The sequence below is a fragment of the Equus caballus genome, chromosome 17 (genome assembly GCF_041296265.1).
Source record: "Equus caballus isolate H_3958 breed thoroughbred chromosome 17, TB-T2T, whole genome shotgun sequence".
In the NCBI taxonomy this organism is placed as follows: domain Eukaryota; kingdom Metazoa; phylum Chordata; class Mammalia; order Perissodactyla; family Equidae; genus Equus; species Equus caballus.
The window spans coordinates 29,770,511-29,792,618 of record NC_091700.1 but is presented as its reverse complement, the minus strand read 5'-3'; the positions used below and the strand labels follow the sequence as shown (position 1 = coordinate 29,792,618).

Sequence of the window (22,108 nt, the reverse complement as noted above, 5' to 3'; positions counted from 1 at the left end):
GTGTTTGGGTTCAGAACTTCAATTCTGCTATCTGGGATCTAAACATTTGGGAACTCACTGCAGTTGGCTAAAGGAGAACTAAGAATGACATCACCCCAGAAAGACAACACATCTAGCTCAACCAACGGATCACTCTTCATGGATTTTTTTGTTGTTTATTATTACAAATTTTGTTGTTACTTTGATCTGTTCAAAAGGAGAGGTTCCAAAATAAGATTTGTCTCTGAGCCCAATAACAGGTATTCACATACTTACCCAGTAGAGTTTTTGTTTGTTTTCATTTGCAGAGGAAAGCTCTGTTGCCGCATGTCTACTCAAATAAATTAACATTACCCTCCAAACTGACTCGTTTGGGAGGAACGAGTCTACGTAGCAGAATGCATGACACAAATCAGAAGTATGCGTGTCAAAAACATTGCAACGGACAGATTTCTCGTTTTCTTCTTGTTTTAGTGATGCCATCTCTTGACCTTTACCTGCGCTGAGTCAAGCACAAATGCTGAAGTGCAGAGTCGTAGAAAATGAGAGGATGGGGCAGGAGGGAAAGAGCTGAAAAAGAGGGGAGGGGCAGGAAAGACATGTTGCAGTTTCTTAAGACAGGAAGTTAGGGGAAAATGCCCCTGTCAAGGGAATTCCAACTTGAAAGACTATCTTCCCCAGCTAGGTGGCATCTAGAACCTATGATTGCCATGCAGAGAAAAGGAAAAAGGAACATAGCATTTTCTTCATAGGGCAAAATGAGTTGTTTCTTTTTAATAAATGCACCGACCTAAGATTTTGCAATCAAAGCAAAGGAAACCATAAGATAAAGAGTAAAAGTGACTTGTTGATTAGATTTTATTCTAGCTTTTGTGTGTATTTTGTCAAACAAAACATGAGTATTTCATGCAATGCTTCAGGTACAACTTTCTAGAGGAAAATGATAATCATTTGTTCTGATAGGCACTGCATCTTCCATAGTGGACAAATCCTATGGCATTATTTTTTTTCTCATAGAAGTAGTATTAAGTGTTTTTCAGAGATTGAAAACAACCACACCTTCTTCTTTCTATTTACATAGAACTTTGCAAGATAATCCACAAGCAAGGAAAGCTTAGTATAAACAGTGTCTCTTACCTTTGAAGTTGCTTTCCACCTGTGTCGAGACCAGGACTCGGCCCCACCTTTGGCCTCAGTTCCTATTGTGGCTGCCTACCCTCTCTGAACCCACCTTATTCTCTTGAACTTCTCTGACCTTTTATAATTTCATCTCTGTACCTCAGAGCCTAAAAGGATCCACTAAATTTTATTTATTTATTTTGGTGGGGAAGATTGTCCCTGAGCTAATATCTTCCTCTATTTTGTACGTGGGACTCTGCCAAAGCGTGGCTTGATGACCAGTGTGCAGGTCCGCACCCAGGATCGGAAACTGCAAACCCGGGACCACCAAACGGAGCGCGCAAACTTAACTACTCTGCCACCAGGCTGGCCCCCACTAAAGATTTTTTTAACTAAATGAATAAAGAAGTGAATAACTTCAGGCTAGAAGTGATGAAACATGTAAATAATGTTACAGCTAAAAGGGACAGTTTACAAAGCACTTTCGTTATCTCAAAATCATGGCATAAGAGATATCTCCTATCTCTGTTTTACAAATAAAGAAACAGAAGCCCAGCAAGGTTAAGCAGGCTGCCCAAGCACACAGCTAAAGAAGTCACTTCATTGGAATCCGAACCCAGAACTTCCCTATATTTCGTTTGCTCTTTACTACATTCTGCTGCCTCTGGAAGTTTTATACACAATGAGTAGAAGCTGAAAAGATTATATCTAATATGTTGAACTTTATGCAGGGTGAAATAAGAAAACACTCTATTTTTGAAAAGTTCTGAATATTAATAACATTTTATGAATGCTCACATTCATTTGGTTTATTATTCTTTGTAAATATGAAAGAAGAAGAACCAGCAATGCAGGTTTACTATCACAGGAAGTTTGGCAGGATTTTATTAACCTGCCCTGCTAGGTTGCCTGCATGATGTAATTACTGCTGTTTATCAGTCCATGCAGATGTACTGAATTACAGCCCAGAGATGGGTAACTTTCACTCATAGAGAAGAAGGTGGAGGGTACAAAGCTTTCTATTGTAATCCTAGGAAAATGTTTTTAAAATATATGTCCCTTTGCAATCTCATAATCATTTCCTTTCATGTAATCTTATCGTTAAACGGGTTTATACCTGGAAGGACTACCAGCGTCCAGGAGGAGGGTGACAGCAGCATGCTCTCCCAAGAACTAAGTGAGCCACAGCTGCCTGCTGCCACCTAGACTTACAGTTGAAAAGAGCAAAGACGACTCCACTCAGTGTGTTCCTGTCTTCCCAACTGTCCAAAGGCTAGGAAGTAAAAGACCTTTACAAGTCTGTATGATTTCTCCATATGCATTCACTACATTCCCCCAGGGAAGCATAATGTCAGTAGACCTTACATGAAGGTTCTACAAAACAAATCTGAGGTGGCTCATTTATGATACTCATCATCTACTAGAAATGTGGTGCTGTATGGAGGAAAACCACTAAAATTAGGAATAGGCTGGTCAAGGCTTAAGAGCATGTATTGTCCTCATCTTAATCTCTCTCTTGGAGGGAAACTTTTTACTCAAAAGAAACTCTTCTGTCCCATCCATTTCCAGTTTAGCATATTGCTATCTCCTTATGGCTGTCCTTCCTGCTATTATTTGCACACTCTGAAAAACTGCAAATTATAAAGAAACTGGCAAATATTCAGAGTAGGAATAGGAAATTCTAAACACAGAACAGTTGTTTCATATCACCGTGAGCTACCTGTCAGTGCTTTTTAGGATCGTTGTTCAGTGTATTGGAATGAGATGATGGTTGAACATGACTCTTCTCTCCTCTTCGCCTGCCCTTTGCCTCACTGGCTCAGCCTGTGCTTTGTGAATGTAGACACCATGCCAACTTCTCTGCTCTGCCTTCCTCTCATTTGTTCAGATGTTTCTTTGCAGAGAGCTGACCCACAACTCCCTTTCTCACTATCGCCTCTGCTGTGAAGACTCTGATCTCCCTTCCTCCAGCTCTGTGGCTTCCTCTGGGCTCCTGACCTATCACCTGAACCAACAACTCTCTAATTTCACTTTCAGACTCATTGAGAGTTCAGAGAAGGAAGAATGTGTGTGTCATCCCAGAAGGTGTCAGGGAGGGGGCAGGAGTGAACTCACTGTGATGTTGGGCTCTTCTGTATCAAAACTGCCCAGATAGAGCTTCTATATCAAGAAAATTTATTGACTTCTTGGAATTCAACACTATCCATAATACACCCACAGTGGTTCCCTTTAAGTCTAAATTGCTCATCTAAGATCAGTATTAAGTCTGCAGAAAGCTGTGCTTGTTAGAGAATCACAGAATTAAGTACTTGATGAAAGAGCCTGATGAGAGGCAAAGTGACCATCATCAGACCCCAGAGCTTGGGAGAGGCTTACGATGGGCAACCATCAGGCACCATATGGGAGAAAATGGGGAATCCTACAAGACAAATCATGTTTGCCGAAAAGTTTGATTGAAAATTAGAAAAAAATAAACAGATCATTGATAGGGTCCACATTTAACTCCTTCAACAAATGCAGATATGCATCCTGACAGATGCCTTTTCAACATTTAAAAAAAATATGTACTGTAAACTCTGTTTTTGTATCCATTCTAGGCATGTCAAGTTTAATACAGTCTCTTGCTCTAGTTTTTCTGTGCACTGTTTATTACTTACATATTCAGGTACATTTTAATTAGAATAATCAAAGGGAGAAATAATCTACAGCTAATTGGGAAAAGGACTACTTCTAGAGTCACAGTGATGATCGTTGTAGGAGGAGATGGCCTTGATTTAATTGTTCTTCCTCTGGAGATTATTAGTAGGGTGTGTTTTGCCAGGTCTCCTGAAGTAAATGCTACTCTAAAACTCCATGTGGAGCAGGACTATTGTCTCTCTAAATATAGTCCCTTTGTGTTGAGGGCCAAGAAATCCAATGATGGAACGAAACAATGGAAGTCTGCCCAGAAACTTTTGTAAAGAATGGTCCCTTTGGTAAAACTGACAAATAAAGAAGCACCACAATTGCTCTTTTACCAGTAAGTGTTTAAAGTACTTGATTGTAAATGAAAAATATGTGGTAGTCTGTTACCAAGAAGGTTCACATTTTTATTTGTGCTCCCCAAAGGAGGAAGTGATAAGATTAGTATAAGAACAGAAGGATTAAAGGAAGAAGTGATAAGATTAGAATAAGAACAGAAGGATTAACATAAAATCTGAATCCCTAATGCATATCTCAGGCTTTAGTAGATGCAGGGTCTACCTCTAAGATACAGATGGAGACAATATATGCCAATCTTTAAACTAGATCAGTAGCCCTCCCCAAATTGCTCATCCTCTGCTTAGGTGACAAGGCCTGCTTGCATATTTCCACAGAACCTTGTGTTTTAAAATATCATAATCCTTGCTAGAGGGTATTATAATTGTTGTTACTTGTTTGTCTCGCCCGCGCAGGGAGAGTCTGCATCTTTCATTTTCTTATGCCCAGTACTTAGCATAGTGCATGGCACATAGTTGTTGTTAGTGCCCTCGAGTGGCTTCTGACTCCTGGCAACCCAGTGTACTGCAGAGCAGAACCCTGCCCTGTCTGTTTCTTTCATCCCCTCACCTTCCAGCACTGTATCAGACAGTGCTCCGCTGCTATTCATAGGGTTTTCACAGCCAGTGTTTTTAGAAGTGGGTGGCCAGGTCCTTCTTCCTAGTCTGTCTTAGTCTGGAAGCTCTGCTGACACTTGTCCACCATGGGTGACTCTGCTGCTATTTGCAATACCAGTGGCATAGCTCTCAGCATCACAGCAACATGCAGCTGCCACAGTATGACAACCGACAGAAGGTAGTATAGTTCTCTGACCAGGAAGCAAACCCAAGTCCTGCCTGTGAGAGTGCCGAATTTTAACCACTAGACCACAGGGGTGGCTATAGCACATGGTAAGTACTCACTAATAATAATAAATCGTTGTTGAATTAATGAAGATCCCCACTGGTAAAACATTTATAATCAACATGGATATATTTTACCGATGGGGACATTCGCTGTTGATTTACTATCCACTCCATGAGGTGAATTTTATATTCTTGATTAGGATGTTTGTATTTACTCTGTGTAAGGTGTTCTGCTGATCACTGTGGAGGACACAAACGTGCAAAAGAGATGAGACTCCACCCAACCCTAGTTTTGTCCCTAGGCTTATGTGGAACACTCCTCTTTAACACACCCTGAATCATCATCTGTCAATTCTTTGAGGGCTTGTTGACTAGGATATAGTAGTTTCTCAATAAATGTCTGGTGAAGGAATGGATGAGGGAAGCTACCTGGTACTTGTGGTCAATTTGACATCAAAGACTTGGGGCGAATAACTATCAGTGTACTAATGAAATCCTTTAAGCTCTCGTGGACTATTTTTCTCAGGCAATTATGGTCAGCATTCTTAACATAAGATCCTCGAAGGCAGGTACTAACTACACTGATCTTGTTCACCATTGTATTCTCAGTCTCAAACACATAGTAGATGATCAGTAAATATTTGCTGAATGAGTGAAGTTTTTAGTGTTTCCTTTGTAGTCTCTGTAGAGGAGATGCCAAAAGGAAACAAATAGCTATGATAGAAAACACAGAGTCAAAGAGAAAGAAAGCAAAATATTTGGAAGGACTCACATGTGGTCAAGATTGTGTCCTGTTGTGGAAGCACAATGTTTTTATAAATGAAATTTATAGACTTAAATAACGTTTTGGGTAGATCTTGAAGAGACAGGTAGAATTTCAACAGATGTAGATGTCCAGGAGAGCATTTACTTTTACATTTTCTTCAAACTCATTCTTCAAAGTTACAGAATTCCTTGTTTTAGAGATGTAGAGTTTAAAAATTATACAGAATTCTTATCTTTATATCTGCAGGGACAATCAAGTATTTTTAAGCTGGATTTTTTTAATCACATGGAATGTTGATAAATGTTTTCTTAATATTTAAAAAGGAGGAGTTTTAGAATTTAATTATACAAAATTAATGTTAAGCACTAAAACACATTTCTTTAAGAGTTTAAACTATTTTGGTACCAATGATAGACATTAGCTCTTTTTTAGAACTAAAGACCATCTAAATCAATAAGATCTTAAAGAAAAGTAATTTTACTTTTTGTGATAAATCATATTAAAAATATGATGTACATAAGATAGAAACAATCAAAGCAATGCCTGTAGCATTCACCTAATCATGTAAGACATCTGTGATTCAGTAGCAAGAACAAAAACTTCAGAATTAAAGGCCTTTGGCCCATCCTTTGTCTGCAGGTAGCAGATTTCACAACCTGGGAAAGTCCACAAACTCATCTTCCTTGTTGATGAACAGACAGGATTATATTAGCACCTCTTAAAACGTTAATATGCCACTAATTACCTGCAAATCTTATAAAAATGCAGATTCTGATTGAGCAGGTCCGAGGTGGGGCCTGGGAGTCTGCGTTTCCAACAAGCTCCCGGATGATGCCCGTGCTGCTGCTTGTTGAACCTAAGTCTTGCTGGCTCCCAAGCTTTGCTTTTTCTATTACACCACACTCCCTCTCTGAGGGAGCAGAAGACTGGATCAAGAGGGAAGTTCAAAGATGTGTGTGACGTATTGTGGACTTCATGAAATTTCAATAAGAGCAGTAAGAGATGACACAAAGCAGCTCAGCATGAAGTGCCCAGTGACTATTCCAGAAGAAAGTCTCATTGGAATACCGAGGAGGGAGGAGGCCGTGTGTGTAAGAATGGTCTGGAAAGGCTTCGCAGAGAAGGGGACTGTTGAGTTAGGTCTAGAAAAATGAGTAGGAATTGAAGGAGCAGAGAAGAGAACTTCATAGGCAGTGGGGACAGGGGTGGAATCTCTTTCCTTCCAAGCAGGAAAACTTTCAAGGCTTTTTGAGGCAATAACAGGAGAGTCCACCAGGAAAGGCCTTTAATGCCAGGCTGAAGAATTTGGATGAAATCTTGATATGTGAAAACTGGAGCTGAAGAGTCAGGAGGCAGGAATGTAGAAGGTTACTTTCCTCATCTGTAAGATGAGGAAAAAATAGTAACTATCTCATAGAATTGTTGTGAGAATGAGATAAGATACGTAAGTAAAGCACTTAGAATGTACTGACACATAGTGTTAGAAAATGTGAGTTATCGTTACTTCAGTACTCTAGGTGTGAAGGTGAATGAGCCCAAATCCTGCATTTATTTCCACTTAACAAATATTAGAGTCTTCTCTTCACTTATAGAGCCTCTTAGTTCTGTGTTGAGCATATGGATGTCCTTACTATTGGGTAGTGGTGCTGGTGTCATCATTCCACTCTTCCTCGTGGTAGGTGTGTTTATGTGTCATCTTTTCTCCAACCTTAGTAATGATCAAGGCAGCACCATGACTTTCCTTTGGCTTAATGCTGCTTTGTTACTTGTATCTATCTTTCCTCCTTTGATTCTACCCCAGTTATTACAGGAGAAGTCTTTCTGACCGTGCTCTCTGCTTGTAGGCACAATATGAAATAAGGGCTGTATTCTGAGAACAACTTAAAAATCAATTGGTGAGTCCAGGTTTTCTAAGAAAAATAAACTCAAGGTGGAAATACCCTACAGAAGAACTTGACTGGGAGTGACATTTGATATGTATCAGCCACTTTGAGTTTCCATAGGTTAGGCCTGCTCCATAAACCAAGACTTAACATACTCAAGTGAAAGGCATATTACTCGTATGTAATTAGAATAGAGTCCTCTCTGGAAGAGGAAAGAGAGAATATCACTATATATCTAATATCACTATATAGCTTAAAATGAGCATTTATTCCACTCAAGGAATCAAAGAACAAAGTTTGGCTGTACCCTGGGTTGTAAAATACTCTCCAAAGAAAAGTCTAGACATTTAGCTGTTTGGTACATGTAATGTTGGCGATTCCATAGAATCATAAACTCTTAGTTTGGAAAGGACCTTCCTCACTAAGCTATGACATTTCCACTACTGTTGACCAAGCTGAAATGGAAGGCCTCTGGGGTAGAGGACCTCCTGCTGTTGAAGGCAACCTTTTCTATCTTTGTGCTTGGAACTTGTTTCAGAGTTCTCGCTCGTATTTTGGGTCAGAACCTCTAAGATGAGGATGGGTGAGGGAGCCCCTGATCTCACAGTGCCAGGTGCTTCGCATGCATAATCTAATTCAAGCTCCCAAGAGCTTTATGAGGCCTAACCTCAGTGAGGTGCATAATAATGAACTAATTTTTATTTGCCCAAGCATATATAGTTAATAAGCAGCAGAGCTTGGCTTTGAATACAAGTTGACACCAAAGCCACAGTTCTTCGTATTCTAAAACTATACTTTAGAGCCATTTAAAAAATATTTTGATAGTTATAGCATCTTTTGAAAATTTGTTGAAATCTAAAGACCTGTGTTCTAGAAAAATGGATATATACACAAAATTTTGCAAACAGTTCCAGAGTTGTGGTGGCTTACAGATCACAAGTTAATACACCCAATGCTACTATGTCTGTTCATTAGAACGTGAGCTTCAGTAGGACAGAGATTGTTGTCTGTTTCACTCATTGATTCATTTCTATCACTGAGAACGTTGCCTTGCACAGAGGAGGAGTTGAAAAATAGTTGTTGAATAAAAGTGATTCCAATGTCTGGGCCCATTCATCTAGTCACTTAGAACAGGATGATACAACTGCAGGATGGAGGGGTTACTTCTGTGCAAAATTCAGTAGAACCCTGACTTCCCAACCTTGACCACACGGGACCCAAGAGACCCTACAAGGGAGCTCCCGGGTCCAAATTTGAGAAATTATGCACCAAGTTTGTTTTGTTTGGCTTTTTAACTTTAAAGTCACTTTCTCTTCCTCCACTCTCAGAAAAGAAGTGTCTTTAATAGTTTCTTTTAATTAAAATTTGAAGTACACTAGTAAAAATAGCACTTCTGAGTAAATTTTCAGAAAGTATTTAGATTAAAAGTGTACGGACTACTTTGTCCAAATACTTCCTAGTGTCACTGCGGTGTTATTTAAATGGATTTTGCCCATTGTTTGGAGGTGAGAACTTTAATATGCTGATGTCTCTGTCTAAAACTGAAGGAAATATCAGCTCTTAGAAAGTAGTTGTAAGTATATTATATGTTATCTACCCCAGCTTTTAAAACCAGGAATGGCTGAAAAGACAGTTTCCTATATCTAGAGAATGAGTCTGTGCAGTTGACAGTTCTTAGCACTTGCAGTGAATCTTTCCCCAAAGGCAACATTCAAGAAATGATACAAAATACTTGTCCCACTAGTCTGTTTTTTCTTGGTTTAGCTTCTGATTCAGTTGACACAAAGAGTGGGAAGGAAGATGATAGTCATGTATACTTGGTCTGCTTATATATGCATGAGACACGTATATATGTATATACATATAAACCATGTAGACAAGGAAAGGGAGACCTTAAGAGACTAAATAACTTAATCAGTAAGTGGTAGAGCTGGGATGATATTTGGTGTTTTTCAACAGGAGAGTAACATGATGGAAGTGCTATCCTGAGAAGCTAAGTGTTCTGTGGTGTTCAGGATAGACGCAGGGGAGGCACGAGTAGACACAGAGAGACAAGCTGGACTGTCGGAATCATCTAGGCAGCAGGGCTGGTCCCTATGTGGTGGAGGCAATAGCACAAGAAGGAATGGATGTGAGACGCATTTTGGAAAAGGAATCAATAGACTTTTTTGTTTTCTCTTTTTTTCTTTCTCTTATTTTGAACACTGGGGTTTTGCCTAATATTATGTCAGGCACTAAGGGAGCTCAAGCCATATTAGACCGTATCTGTGGTTTTTGTGTGGATGTTTCTCGTCTCTGTCTTCCATCTGCGAGACACAGGGGCAGTTGGAAATCAGCTGAAGCAGAGGCTCCTGCTCTTCCTTCAGGGGTCTCCACGCCTCCTGATGTGAAGCACTGGTCCAGCTTGATCCCCTCATCATATAAGCAATATAATTAGTCATACAGCAGAATATTTGGAAAATGGAAATTTAAAAAAACACTACCCATAATTCCACTATCCTAAAAATGGTCATAATTATCTTTTTGGTATGTTTGTTTCTAATCTTGTTTTGCTATTTTTTTATTTTTACAAAATTATAATCATAGTGTACGAGTGTAGATTATCACACACATCGTTTTGTGCCCTACATTTTTGATTTGCACAATACATTGATTGATTACCAGAATGCTCTGGGACTGGATTTTCTAAGGTAATGTGTATTGAGAAACAAGCCAAGGCCAAAGCCAGTTCCTGAGACCCCCAAAATCAAGGGATGAAAGAGGATATTTTAGTTCATCAAAGAGCGAGGGTAACTTTTGGCATGTTCTATCCTTCTGTGCAGCAAGCACATTTTTGGTACTTAGTAATTATTTTCCTGTGATTGATGAGTGTTGAGTCACCTTGGTGGAGCAGCAGAAGGAGAAGGCAACCCCTCCCAGCTATCTATGTTGTACTTGGTCTGTTTAAACAGGTCCATGTAATAAGACACAGCGTGATTATGACGATGCTCTCAGAGGTTGGCCAGAGGCCACTACGTGCTTTGATAAACATCAAGCTCTGAAGAAATAATAGCATGATAAATTTCAGGACAGTCTCTATGTATCCATACACACACATATATTCTCTAACATAAAAGAACTTCCCAGAAACACTGTACAAAACAGGCGTAAATACTCTTTTCTTCCCTTCATTCAAAGGAGCACCAGGATATGGAATCTTCAAGGGAAGCTACTATGGGTGTAGGTTTGGAAACTTGCTTTGTCTTTAAAGGTAGAATTGTACCAATTTTAAAAGATGGTTTAACAAAAGCTAGTTTGTGTCACAATTCCACAGCACCATTTGCTGGGTAGATTCAGGAAGTCGCATATATGCTGTCGCTGAGAACCCTTCCTGGCAGACCACCCTTCCTTCCACCCAAGCCTGAAACTCCTGAATTCAGCCTGCCCTCTTGCTTTGTTACCATATTCATCATAACCATTCTCCTAAAGGAGTACCTCCAGAAAATAGCTGCAGCTGAGAGGTATCGCCCCAATTTAGAGCTTTGGCGGAAAAAAGGGGGGATGAGTCAAGAGGAGCACTGGGGGAAAGGTGTGGTTTTCCAAGTTGAGTTAGGATCCTAGAAGTCTCTACCACGTGGCAATTTGAACACTAATCGTTCTTATTAATTGAAGAAGAGAGTGTAGCATAGGAAAGATTTTATCTATTTTTTTCTTTTCATGGGCATTGTTTTTCCTGATATTGTCTTCCCCACCTTCTCACCCAGGGCTGCATCTCTCCAGGCACAGCACTACTTTTTCTGCAGTGCAGAACGAGTCTACTCATGTTCTGATTTGGCTGTCCCTACTCTGCTCCCACAGGCGCCCTCTGCACACCTCTGTCGTAGCACCTGTAATGCAGTTCCGTAATTGTAACTCTCCCCAACTTTTGCCATTATAAATCATACTGTCGAGAAGGACAGTGTCATATTCATCTTTGCCCCATTAGTGCCTCGCACTGTGCCTGGCATGAAGCACACATTAGAAATATTTGAGTGTGAAAGAAAGAAGCTGTAACATGAGTTAATTAGTGGCTTTGTCTTTATTTATGACAAACAAGATGGCAGCAAAACTCATATTTTAATTACACCAGAAGCACCTTTGATTAAATCATTCCTCCCAACCTAAAAGAGGAACCTCCCCTTTTTTGCCCAGCCACCAGCCCTGAAATTTGTCTTCACAGTCACCTCAAAATACCATTCAGCCTGATGTCCAGGTATTTTGCTACCATCTCAAATTCTTAGTGCTTCTCTCTGTATGGGATGTGTTCTGATGCTGTTACTCCTCCTTGCACCACTGTCCATTCTTTAAAGTATAGATTTATGGTCTTATATTAGGAATAAGGAGGGAAACTAGTCTATCCTATTCTTAGTACACTGAGCTGAATTTATCCAAAAAAGTATATTTGGTTTAAATATATAAGAAATGCAATTGCATTATTAATCCCACACTATTCCTCCATAGTCTGTGGGCCATGGTTATTTCCAAATTTTATTCAATGCCCAACTGCTACATGATAGCAAAAGGTAAATATGTACAATAAATATAATATATAATAATACATAAAATTGGAGACTGGATCCAGAGCAACAGGTCTGCATACAATCTTAATAATGGTATGCCTTTCCCTGGACAATCTCAAACATTTACAAAACAGATAATATGGAGAATCAGTAAAGGAGTTTCTAAAGGATTCATCATAGGATTTTTTTTTCTTTTTGCTGAGGAAGATTCTCCCTGAGCTAACATCTGTTGCCAATCTTCCTCTTTTTGCTTGAGGGAGATTCATCCTGAGGGAACATCCATACCAATTTTCCTCTGTTTTGTATGTGGGTCACCACCACAGCATGGCCGCTGACAAGTAGTGTGGGTCTGTGCCGGGGAACCAAACTCAGGCCTCCAAAGCAGAGCACACCAAACTTAACCACTAGACCATGGGGCCAGCTCCAATCATAGGATTTCTTTAATGAGCAAGCTTCCCTTTTATATTCAAATTATAATTTGAGTCAATAGTAAGAAAATATATTCACTGTTGTTCAAGATGGGGAAGGAGGGTATAGAATCTAACCAGATAAAACTGAGGATAAGTCTCTAAGTGAAGACAAATTCCACCTTAGAGACTGAAGGATCCCTTCTAGTAATTTAAATGATCCTTTAAAAAAAAAAAAAAGAAAACACCCAAAATGAGCAATTACCTTTATTTTCAATTAGAACAAAAAGTAAAGGTTGTAGAAAATACCAGACAGTAAATTAATTAAAATTTCCAATAAAATTATTGAAAGAATTATTAAAAGACATTGATGCACATGAAGACAGGGAGGTGGCTAATAGCCTAGATGCAGTATGGGTCCGTGAAGAACAGCTCACCAAGTACTCTTCAACTTTTTAATTGAAGGCACAGCAGACATGCTTATCAAATTTGAGGCTAAAAAAAGATAGCTAATTTTTTTTATGCCTTTCAGCCTCTGTCTTTGGAGTAGGGTTGCTCATCCCTCCAGGCTCCTAATTTTCACAGGAAACCTTAAACTGTCCTCTGTTTGATGGTAAAAGCATATACTTTTGCCACTAACCAACAGAGTGAAATATGTGCACTTAAGGCTCTTTCTGGAGAATAAAACCTTGAATTATCTGCTACCCAATCTTTTTTCCAATTCAGGTTGTAGCGACAACAATATTTATGATGATTGTCTAAAAGATATACATCAATTCCTCTAGACATATAAATTTTATCCTTGAAAAATTCAGATCATCATTTATTCCATTATTTACTCATTTATCCAACCAATAGCTATTGATTTCCTACTATGTGCCAGGCCTTGTGGTAGGTGCTGAGCATAAAATGTGAATGAAATAGACATGGACCAGACATGACAGTCTAATGGGAAAAAAAAAAAAAAGCAAGCATAGATCATTGAGAAAATATGTATGTAATTACAAATTTAGAGAGGTGCTATAGAGACAACAAATGGGGTACTGCTTCCGCTTGAGTTAAGTGAGCAGGGTTGGCCTGCTTGAGGATGTATCAGGTAAGGTGATGCTTGAAAACTGAGAAAGAATCAGCGACGGGAAGGGTTCCATGAAGAGCATTCCAGGCTAAGGAGTAGCACGTGTAGACAGAAGACTCTGAGGTGGCAACGTGGAGGAGGCTAGTGAGGAGCTGGGACTGGCAGGCAAGGTACAGATCCTGCAGGACTGCATGGCCAAGTAAGGAGTTTGGATTTCGTTCTAGGTGCAGTAGAAAACTTTTGAAGTATTTTAAGTGGAGAGGTGATACAGCGCACTGAGAATAGCATGCTTAAACCATGTTCTTTGCGGGCCTTCATAGAAATTACTTTTCCTAAATAGTGCTTTGTTACCATACTATTATTGGCATTGAAGGGTACAGATAAGAAACCATGAACTAAGGTTTTTTACCAAATCCGATATCACTGAGGATGGTGATTCTTTATGGAGATCCAGGAAAATTTTCCTGGGGGGGGTCTCAATACCTGGTGATCTGTGTTTATCTTGAATTACCATTTTGTTTATCTGATGGATACGTTGAATTTTGTAACTGATCTTGTTTCCCTTTTACTTTGTCACATAGGTATCGTACGCCGTATTTTCACCCACCTCCCGCAAATGCACAGGGTTGCGTGGCTTGTATTTCTGTGAACTGATTTCGGCCTTGGCTTTATTATTTTGCTACCCTTACTTTACCTTTTCCCAAACTTACTTAACTATTTATTTTATACTTTTATAATAAAGGTATTTTTGTTGGCTACCTAAGAGAACAAAGCAGAATTAAGTAGGTGGAGAAGAAAATCAGGAATTGAAAGTATCTCAATAATTCCAATAAGTTGAAAGATCTGTTCTTAAATTTGAAAGGTCATTTGTTGAGCACAGGATAGAGAGCACTCATTTAACATCAGATTTTATGAAGTGACATAAACACGGCAGGGCTCAAGGACTTTGACTATAAAACAGTTTGAGGCAATACAGATAGCCTCCCACACAACACTTAACATTGTGGAATGGTGATTTTCTTTATCTTCCCTGGTGGACCGTCCCTTGAGGGAAGGGCCCACAACCTATTCACCCTTATATCTTCCATATTTACTGCAGTGCTGGGCAGGCATTCAGTCAATGTTGAATTAACGATTGAGTAAATATAGATTATAGAAAGAAAACCTCCCAAAATCTCAGACTGAATCAGCAGCAGTGCAATGTCTTGAATGCAGGAGGTATGCACACGTCGTGGCATATACTACCTTGCTTGGCCATATCTAGAGCTCTAAGTTTAGGGTAGGAACCACGTTTCTAAAGTGATACTGACAGACTGGAGAAGAGCAACAAGACAGCAGTCAGCTTGCTGAATAGTTAGAAGTTGTGTGGTTTGATGACAAGGAATGTTAAGCTTCCAAAAGAAGATTCTTATAAGGGACACATTGGCCTTCTACAAACATCCAAAGGACAGGCATATGGAAGAAGGAATAGATTTCTCCTAATTCCAAATGGCAGAATTAGAGCCAGCGGATGGAAGTTATAAGGAAAACTTTCTTGAACAGCTTGTGGTCCTTGATGAGATAATACACTTCTTATATGCGGGTAGAGCATTAATTAATTGATCTGACAGCGACTTGTATAGTACTTGAGTAGCTGGATTAAGAAATGTTTAATATCCCTTCCAAATCCAAGATGTAAAAACATTATGCCCATGGTAGTTGCAATGAGCAAATGGATTCCATATTCGCATGTAACAAATTAATCTAATTAATGTGCCACATAACGACTATTTACAGGTATTAACGTGACTGCTAATCCTAAAGGTTTTTTGCATTAGTTATAAAAATGTTTCTGAAGGCAATAGGCTTTGAGAGGGTGGAAGAGTAGGAAATCACACAGTTCCAGATCTTTGAAACAACTTAAAAAACTCAAAGAATTTTGGTTTGGCTGAAATGGCTGCGTGTAGGCAACGAGCCCAGGACAAGTCAGGCCAGGCCAGATGGCTGGCCGTATGAACTGGAGCTGATGGGTGGGTCCCCAGGGGAGGGCATGAGGGCAGAGCACATGCTCTCAGAGGCCCAAAGAGGTGAAGTTAACCAAAGACAGTAGGGAGGGCTGAGAGACAAAATAAAGGAAATCTGTTGCCACCCACAAGTGAATCTGGATCTCTTATCACCCACAGCAGGATCTGGACTCCAAATGGGAGACATGGTCTAAAGCTAGGGAAACTGAATCAGCAGAGGATACACTCTGAAACCTTTCATGGAGGGTCTTGGTCATGGCTGCGAATGTTAGCATCCCTGGCTTGCCTGCATTGATCATTGGGTACGTGGTGCATGCATATTGGGAAAGCTTATTGGCACAGAGTTGGGTACGTATATCACAAATCAATTGGTGGAAATCCTCAAAGGAGCTTCAGAGCCCACAGGAAGGCTTTGACATTATCCCGTAACCTTTGGATTCAAGCAACTTCCAAAGGAGCCCTCCAAATCAGTTCTGCTTTTTTCCGCCTACCGCTTGTATCTCAAACATTTTCCTACTTGGCAGAACTGCCTTCACTCCCTCTAAACAGGCTGCCGAGGAGGCTGGAATGTACGTGAAGGAGTAGAAGGAGCAGCAGACAGATGAAAGCACATTGAGCCATTCCTGGCTTCTGTAAAAGTGCTTCTAGCTTTCTGCCCTGTGTACACAAGATTCCATTGAGCACTAATCTGGGATCATCTGTCAAAAGACTTGAAAATTTTAAATACCAAAAGCTTTGTTTAGAGATCAGATTTCAGAGTTTTGACTGTATTTGGAGTGTTTGCCTTGGTAAGAAATGCCACGGAAAAGGCAGGACAGCATGCAGAGTCAACCTTGAGGATGAGCAGACAGCGGAGGACACACAGCCTACCCTCCAAAAGAGGTGCTGTTACACAAAGAGGCGGTCAGGCTGCTGCTTCACTTAGGATGGGGATGCAGATGGGTGGGTCTCCAGATCTCAGCCTAAGAGGGTGCTGGTTCTCACCAGGTAATTGAAGGCTCTGGGCTGTGCATCTTGCGCTCTCTAGTCACCCAGATCTCAACCACTACAAGATTTTAGCTATCTCATGCCTATATTTCCATTTAGACATTCCAGTGTCATATGCGGTTAAATAGGATAAGATGATTTTCAGTATATTCTTTCCAAATTTTCTCCCCTACCCAATTTCCCCAGCACCCTTTCAGTGCCATAATTTTTCCTTCCCTGTCCTTCATGTGTGGTAGTGGAAAGAGTTAAAATATCATCAGCTTGGAGATAGACAGTGGCTCTGCACCTGATTGCCATATGACCGGGGACTTTGCTTCACCTCCAGGAGTCTCAGTTTCCTTTTCCATAAAATAGGATACCACAGAGGGTTGCTGGAGATTAATTAAAGACATGAACTGCAAATAGCATAAGGCCTGGCACATAGTAGGTACTCAATGCTGTTAGCGCCTCTCCGCCACCTCTTCCCCGCTTTATTGCTCTTCTGGGTTCCCAGTATTCGTCTGTTTATCCCATCTCTGAAATAGTCTGAGTGAAGGTTGCTTTTGATGACCAAATTAGGAAAGAGGAAAGTAAGTGAAAACTAAAAACTCGTGCCATCCGTTCTCCTCATTTTTAAAGAAAATCCAGCATCAGTCTTGGAAGATACACTTGGGATTTCAGCGCTCTCTCCCGCTCTGATTCCTTCGGCCCTCTCTTGCTCATCAGTGTCGGGAAGAACGCTCTCAATGAGATGCTTGCAAGACATCATCAGCCCCGGGGAGATTTCCAGTAGTTTCTTGCTTTGGCATTTACAACGAACAGAACAGAACAGCCCAACCAGGGGCAATTCTTCTAACTCTGGGAACAAATGACGAAATCAGATTCATTAAAAGGGTCCAGGTTTCATAGCAATAATTAGCATAAAACAAGGCATTAATGACACTAATAGGAAAATAATGTTACCTATCTGTTTTAAATATGGTATTTTGGACGTACAAAATGGCAAAAACATGGTGAGCAGTTGCATGGATTTGTAGATACTACTTGAACCATAAGATAAAACTTGTGCATGACACAGGGAAGACAGAGATGTTGATATATAATCCTTCAGGGATCCCCTTATTAACACTCAGAATCACTTTTAGAAAAATGAGACTTTATTGTAAGTTGTCTTTCTTTTAATCAAGGAATAAAAATTACCTTTTTTTTCTTGATTAAGTTCAATTCTAGTTCTTCATTGCCAATCTCCTATGAAATACTATGTTGTGTGTTGTTACATCTGTTTACATATATCCAAGAATACGTATTTATGATCTTGATGTTTTCAGAATAAAACACCTCAGGCCTTTCAACGTGTGTTCGTTATTATACAAAAAGAAGGCACTGGGGGTTTTTTTTCAAATGGTAACCTGGCCATGATACACTGGAGTGCTTCTCAGGAAGAATCATTGCATTATTTTTAAAATGCTGCCAGGTCAGTAATGAAGTACAAAGTTGGCACTGGGAATTGCCAAGCTTTCTTTAAGTGTCATTCACAGCTATGAAACTACTGCCCATCATTTCCTGCCTTTTCCTTGGCTTCCCAGGACATACCCAAAGTCCCCAAATTCCACACACTGCTCTTCTTTCTCTCCATTCTTCTTCTATTTTCTCCCAAAGAAAAAGTGATAGCTGCCAGGTATCTGGCTGGAACACATGGTTTATGGCAGGGACGTCCCCTGAGTGGGACCATCAAGCCAAAAACACATAGCGGCTGACATTAGCATCTCCATCAGATGGCAACCAGTGCTGGGTCAGAACTTGGCAAATGGACCTCACAGGCATCTAATATTGCAATCTAGGGCTAAACCTGTCTACCATTAATGCCCGTGCTTCTGTTGCTACATATTAGATCCCTTTGACCTTTCACAAATGATGACCTGGAACAGAAACCTCTGATCAAGTCCTAAATAAGAATGGAAAGGGAACAATAGGATCTGGTGAGATCTTCCTTTAGTTTTCTGCATTGATGCTGATTGAAACCTAACACTTGCCTACTCTTGCATAGTTATAGGAAGAGTCTCACAATTGCCATGAGAGACAGTATGTTCTAGTGTAAGCCCCAGGGACCTTATTAACTTATTCCTCTCCATAGTGAGATAGTTACAGGAAAGAAGCTGCTTCTCAGAATCCGGCCAGCAAAAATTCCCACAGGGCGAGGTGAGAGGGCTGACACAGTAATAAGAATTGAGGTTCGAATTTAAGTCCTGTTAAACTGTTAATTGAGAGTTTTTCATTTTTAGGACTATAAATCCCCAGGCCAGACTGTGTTTCCGTTTGAGTCAGCCAAATGTAAGAACAAATTGGCCCTATGTTTCTTTTTCAAAGAACTTTATTCATTCAGCCCCAGGCTCAGAATTGGATAACATGTTTTCTATGGACTTTTTTCTCTTCACATCAAACACTATTAAAGAGAAAAAATAGGGGGAAAAATTCTAATTACTCCCATATGTATACTCGGATATGGCCAAATTGAATGACCCACAGTTTCCTTAAACACACACTGGTTGCCGATCTCCACACGTGTGGGCATCGACTCTCCTGCAGAGCCCTCCCCAGCCGCTGCCTGTCAGAATCCCACCCATTTTTTCAAGCCCACCCGAATGGCTCCTTCTCCGTGTGGGCTTGTAGCATCTCCCCAGTCAAAAGTAATTCTGCTCCCCAACATTGTGTTTGTCTCTTTTTTGAGGCACCTTTCAAATAAGGCGCGTGTTATAAGCTTTGGCATAAATTCTCTGTTGATCCTTAGCAGCCTGGTGACAGTGCCTTCTGCATGAATCTGCATCTTTACGATGATTCTTGGCAGTGTCTCAAATGTTATAGGTACTTCGTAAGTATTTTGCTTCTTGGTGATTAAAAATTGGAGCAGAAAAATTAAAGAGGAATAGATGCTTAACGAATATGCCTGTGCCCATTGGCTGCATCTCCCAGTCTTATCTGTAAGAGTTCTCAACTTCCCATTGCGAGGGTCAGGAGCCCGGAGTTTATTTACTTGGGTGTTAAAGCACTTGAAGTGTATTTTTCACTAGAAAAGCTTTATTGCGTTCGTTTCTTTGTAACGAAGGGTGGGGATTTATACTCAGGCTGTTTGTGCTTATTTGAAGTAGTTTTTCAGTTAAGACTTTATCACATCCATCTTTTACCTGGCTGCAGCTGTCTTGGAGAAAGGGAATGTGCCTTCTCGAACTTTTACAACTTAAAAGATTTCCTATGCCTAGGGCTTATTTTCCTTCTACTGTCTTTTCTCTTCTCTCTCTCTCTTTTTCTTTTAACTCCTTTAGTGAGCGTTGCTTCTCGGTGCTTAGTCAGCTCAGAAGCACGTCAAATACTTGCATTTGCTTTGGGCATTGTGGGGCGTATAGTAGCTGCTGGAACTGCCTCTCTTGGGGTTGGGCTTGGGGTTGGCCGTGCACAGTCCCATTCTTTCTGCCTCTGATTGGCTCCCTGGGGTCACGTGAGGACCCGGGGGTTGGAATTCTGAGTTGTGGCTTTTGGCACTCCTTTTTCTTTTTAAAAATCGCCTGGTCTGTTGCGCTCTGCTGGGCTCGGTGCCTTGCTCTTTGACTGAGAGTGGAGACAGACAGAAACAGCCACAGGGCAGACTGAGGTGGCAAAAGAAAATCTACCGAGATGTTCAGTCAGGGACCCAGGACCCCAGCTTCAGGCTGCTACTATCTAAATCCCCTGACACCTGAGGGCCAGGAGATGTACTTGCGATTCGATCAGACTGCCAGACGCTCTCCTTACAGGATGAGCCGGATTCTAGCACGCCATCAGCTAGTGACTAAAATTCAACAAGGTGAGTTGCCGGTAGTGGAAGGCTGTTGCTAATTCTGATTTCTGTTGGCTCTGTTTCATGCTAACCCAGTTTTTAAAATGGTTTTCACTTTGCAATATACGGGTTTCTGTGCCACGCCGCACGTAACTTTTAGAAATAACTTTAGGCTGCAGTTTTAAGCAAACAGTGACAGCACTTAGCTGCCACATTACTCAAGATAAAGTGCAGAGAAAACGTCATGGTAGGACGGTGAATCATAAATTTTAAAAACTTATGTGTGTCTACAGAATAAATGAGACAGGTTTACTCTGTGTATTTTAGAAGCTTTTCTGGAGGTTCCTCACACTCTGTCACATTTAAAACTTGGCCACTGTTTATTTAACTTGGGGGTGGTGGGGAGACTAGCTTCCACCCTGCCCAGATTCTTTAGAACACTCTTAGTGACAGGGGAAAGTTACAATTCTATTCTTAAGGCCGTGGGCTGACAACCAGAATCCCATTCTCTGCCTATTTGTATGTTTATGTCAGTATTTGCCCCTGATTTGTTGATACTGTTTTTGTGGTAAAGGATAAACGTGTCTGCTAAGCTTGAAACAAATCCTGTGACCTGTGTACTGAAGCACCAGCTTCCTAAGGCAGAGATAAGATATTGATTACAAGCTGCTAGGTGTTCCTTTTAATTCTCAGAAAAAAAACCCTCAACATCCTAGACATCACTAAAACTCATCATTCTCCAAAAATAGTTTAAAACACACTCCTTATCTTAGGATAGGTCTGTAAAAACCAGAAAGATGAACATTCCCAAGAAGCCCCTAGCTGGCACCCATTTAAAAGACACACACGTACCCCGTATACACAATAAGTTTAGGAAGCTTATGACCACTCCCCTCGCAGACTAAAAATATAACTAAATTATTATACTGACGATACATAAGTTTACCAGGAATTTCTAGAGCCATTATAAAAATACAATTTCCACTTGAATAAATGAGTTTAAGATTATATTGAATTTTAGAGGGGAAGCTGGGGTTTGTAATCGTGAAAATCTTATTGTAATGTTTCCAAAAGAAACAATACGTATTCTAGTGAGCAGCATTTGATGAGATCGTTTCCTTGGAAGTTGGGATTTGTTTGTAAAGGTTCAGGAACTGGTTATGTGTGAAGGATGCTGGTCCTACATACCAGTCTGATTTCAGGAAGGATATTATGTCATTCCATAAACTCGGTGTGCAGGTCTTGATTGAATAGAAACAAAAGTAATTATTTCCCTGTGACTTGACTTAAAAATACACCAGGCTTAGAATAAAAACCAGCTCCATTTTAGTTTCAGAGATTTCTGATAATGGTACTTTAACAGATGCCGTCATCACTATGAACGTAGGGGCTTGATAAATGTTTGATGGTGATTTATGGTCTGCGCTCTGGACATGTTCCTCAGCAGGCGTATAAAGTGTATTGTTAGAAACATTGCAAAGAAGTCATTTGGAATTGCTTTGCAAATCTCCTTAAGAGTATTTACGATAATTGATTTCATTAGAAATTATTTGTGTTCTTTTTGGAAGGAAGGTTATTTTTCCACTGAGGACTTGAAGTTATAAGCACATGCATGATCACTGAAAGTGCACTCTGAGTCTCTGTTTCATTTTGCCTGATTAGAAAATTTGAGCATTCTCACCTTTCTATGTTGTGTTA

General features: G+C 40.3%; 1 protein-coding gene across 18 annotated transcripts in view; it reads left to right on the top strand.

Annotated features, from left to right (window-relative positions):
- STARD13 (StAR related lipid transfer domain containing 13) overlaps nucleotides 1–22,108 on the top strand; it is a 487,282-nt gene that overhangs the window by 302,907 nt on the left and 162,267 nt on the right. Inside the window, exon 1 of one of the 18 annotated variants that reach the window (XM_023621496.2) lies at nucleotides 20,091–20,437. The exons of 16 other annotated variants lie outside the window; for them this stretch is intronic. In XM_023621496.2, coding sequence (XP_023477264.2) covers nucleotides 20,269–20,437 — 169 coding nt within the window. In that variant the 5' untranslated portion in view covers nucleotides 20,091–20,268. Of the gene's footprint in view, nucleotides 1–20,090; nucleotides 20,438–22,108 lie in introns of those variants that run through there. One more of the 18 variants, XM_023621494.2, reaches the window with a different exon arrangement.